General features: G+C 38.6%; 1 protein-coding gene across 1 annotated transcript; it reads right to left on the bottom strand.

The window, feature by feature from the left end:
- Positions 1-369: 369 nt before the first annotated feature.
- LOC140519676 (olfactory receptor 5M5-like) lies at positions 370-1,305 on the bottom strand. The gene has a single exon (XM_072632971.1). It carries the CDS (start codon positions 1,303-1,305, stop codon positions 370-372), a length of 936 nt encoding a protein of 311 aa, XP_072489072.1.
- Between the last annotated feature and the right edge of the window lie 1,598 nt (positions 1,306-2,903).

The following is a 2,903-nucleotide window of genomic DNA, read 5'->3' as shown; positions in this document are numbered from 1 at the left end:
AGTTCTAATGCAAAGGGGAGTTCATAAAATAGTGCAAGGATCCAGGGCACACAATGGAATGCAATGGAAGAATGGAGTGGGGAAATCAAAATGATGAGACTGACCCAGTTTTGTGTGAGGAAGTTGGGAATGGTGAAAAAAGAAGGGAATTTCAGTCTACACACATTATAAATCAGAATCACAGAGATTTTGAGTAAAGCCAAAGGTCGCAGATTAGCACATCATTCACAAGTAATGAAAACAATGTTGACTTGGTCTCTAGTTCCTAAGAAAGAGGCACATAGGGGAGATGGGAGGTTTTGGGGTGGCATTATACATGCAGTGGTGGCAACTTATTCTGTCAAATGGTCCAGCATTTGGGACATGTTTCTATGTGTCTCTAATTATCCCCAAGAGTTTCGTTAGGGCTATTTTCACCTCCTTATTCCTCAGGCTGTAGATGAGGGGATTCAAGGTAGGTGTGAAAGCAACATAAAACACAGTGATGATCTTGTCCTTTTCTGGGGAGTAGAGGGATGTGGGTCTCATATACAGAGACATAACAGTCACAAAGAACAGGATGACAACCAGGAGGTGAGAAGAACAGGTGGAGAAGGCTTTACTGCGCCCCTGGGCAGAGCGAATTCGAAGGACAGTGTTGATGATGTGGATATAGGAGAAAGTGATAAATGTGATAGGGCACAAAAGGGTAAAGACACAAAGGATTTGTGAGATAAGCTCTACCTGGGAAGTATCTGTACAGGAGAGACGGAACAGGGCAGGCATTTCACACAGGAAATGATTGATAACATTATCCTGACAGAAGGAGAGCTGGAATGTAGCTACTGTAGCCACCATGGATGCCACAAAACCACCTATCCAAGACCCGGTCACCAGCGTCACACACACACCCTTGTTCATTGTGACTGAGTATGTCAATGGGTCCCGGATAGCAATGTAACGGTCATAGGCCATCACTGAGAGGATATAGCATTCTGCAATGCCAAAGGACAGGAATGAGTAGACCTGTATGATACAACAGAAATAAGAGATAGACTTTCTTTCTGCAAAGAAGTGCCTAAGCATCTGTGGGAACACACAGGTTGTATAACAGACTTCAATTATGGACAGATTGGTAAGGAAGAAATACATGGGAGTATGGAGGAATGTGTTCACTACTATCAAGAACACAATGAGCAGGTTCCCCAGCAAGATCATCAGGTAGATCATGAGGAAGAGTAGGAAGAGGTAGACCTGGATCTCAGGCTGGCTGGAGAGGCCAAGGAGTATGAACTCAGTCACCGAGGTGAGGTTGCTGCTCTCCATCTGGTTTATGAGTCTACTGAGGTAACATGGAGTTTTATGGTTACAAAGAGCTTTATATTATGTACCTCTTGGATCTCACTACAGCCATTTAAATCAGGCAAGACATATTGGTTTTCTCTTATTTGCTTTCCTTTTTTATGAACTTAATCACTTATAAACAAAAAAAGTTGAATTCATAAGGAACCAAAAAATTTATATATAAACATATGATCCTCTGTTCTTTAAGAACTTTTGTTAATTTACATTAACTTTGGGAAGTTCTGAGTGCTTAAAATTTTTTACTGATGCCTTTTTTCTGTATATAGTTACTGCCTATTAACTCACCATACTCTGACTCTAAATAAAATTCTTACCTTGGAGTAGTCAAATACAACAAGTCAATATATTGACTGTACAAAACAAGTATTATCCTGCTTTTATAGATGAGGAAGCTGGGACTCCAAAAAGATAACTGTTTTCCTGACAGCAACACAACAGATTAGTACCACACCTGATCCTTAGGTTTCACTCCATGAAAATGTCTTACTCCTTCTCAACTCAGTGCTCTATGCACTGTGCTACCTAAATGCTCCTTAAGGCAGTATATAGATGTCAGTACTTATTATAACTACCCAAAAAGAATTCTGTGGAGGAATTCTGAATGGGTTGGATTATTTTGTGGAATTTTTTAGTTTAATAAATATATACCAAAAACTATGAATTACAGTATGATCATCTGAATTTTCTTTTATCATTGTACAAACTTGCATCACAAGTTTTCTTTACAAAATAATTTTCCTCAGGAATTTAAAATAACATATAATTTAAACAGTGCAGTTTATGAATAACTTTAGTCGTATAAGGCCTGCTTATATAAAATTGATGTGTATCTAATTAAAATCTCACCTTCTAGCAGAAACCTTTTCCTGACCCGCTTAATTATAATATCTTCTCTGTTAATTATCTCCTATTTATCTTGTATATATGTTGCTTCATTTAAATTTGTTTGCATGTTATCACCTCTATTTCACTGTAAACTTCTTGAAGACTTGGAAAATCTTTTGTTTCCTTTCTTATCCCAAGAACTTAGTCCAGTGATGGATACATGGAAGGTTTATTGATAACTGTTTATTGATTACAAGAGTAGAAGCTTACAATGATGAAGAATGATGCATGAACTCTACCGTAATTGGCTGACCCCATACTTATCCAGTTGCACAGATAAGAGGTCATAAATCCTTACCACGAATTTCTGTTATGATACAACTCTTGCATTGCTGGCCTTCCTAGTGTTGCTTGAACAATAATGTCTCAGTCTGTAGGAAGGCTGTGGAGACATTAAGAGAAGAAAGAAATTCATCTTCTTAACCATATGTTCCTCAGTTTCATCTTCTGATATTCAACAATCATGCCTATGCAGAGGCAAAAGCAGATTTGAGGGACAGTATCCAGGTCATGCAGGGTAGGTCACTGGGAAAAACAATTAAGAAACTTCAACTTCAGCAACTTTAACCCTGAGACCTCCTTGCTTGGCATAGAAGAGGTTTGTGGAGGAAAAAAAGTCACCCATCAGGGCTTTTGAAGGATCTCATCTCCCCAGTTTTTGAAGTTCACTGGAG

This window comes from Notamacropus eugenii, chromosome 1, assembly GCF_028372415.1.
Source record: "Notamacropus eugenii isolate mMacEug1 chromosome 1, mMacEug1.pri_v2, whole genome shotgun sequence".
In the NCBI taxonomy this organism is placed as follows: domain Eukaryota; kingdom Metazoa; phylum Chordata; class Mammalia; order Diprotodontia; family Macropodidae; genus Notamacropus; species Notamacropus eugenii.
The sequence above is the reverse complement of the archived record's forward strand: the minus strand, read 5'-3'. Positions and strand labels throughout refer to the sequence as shown.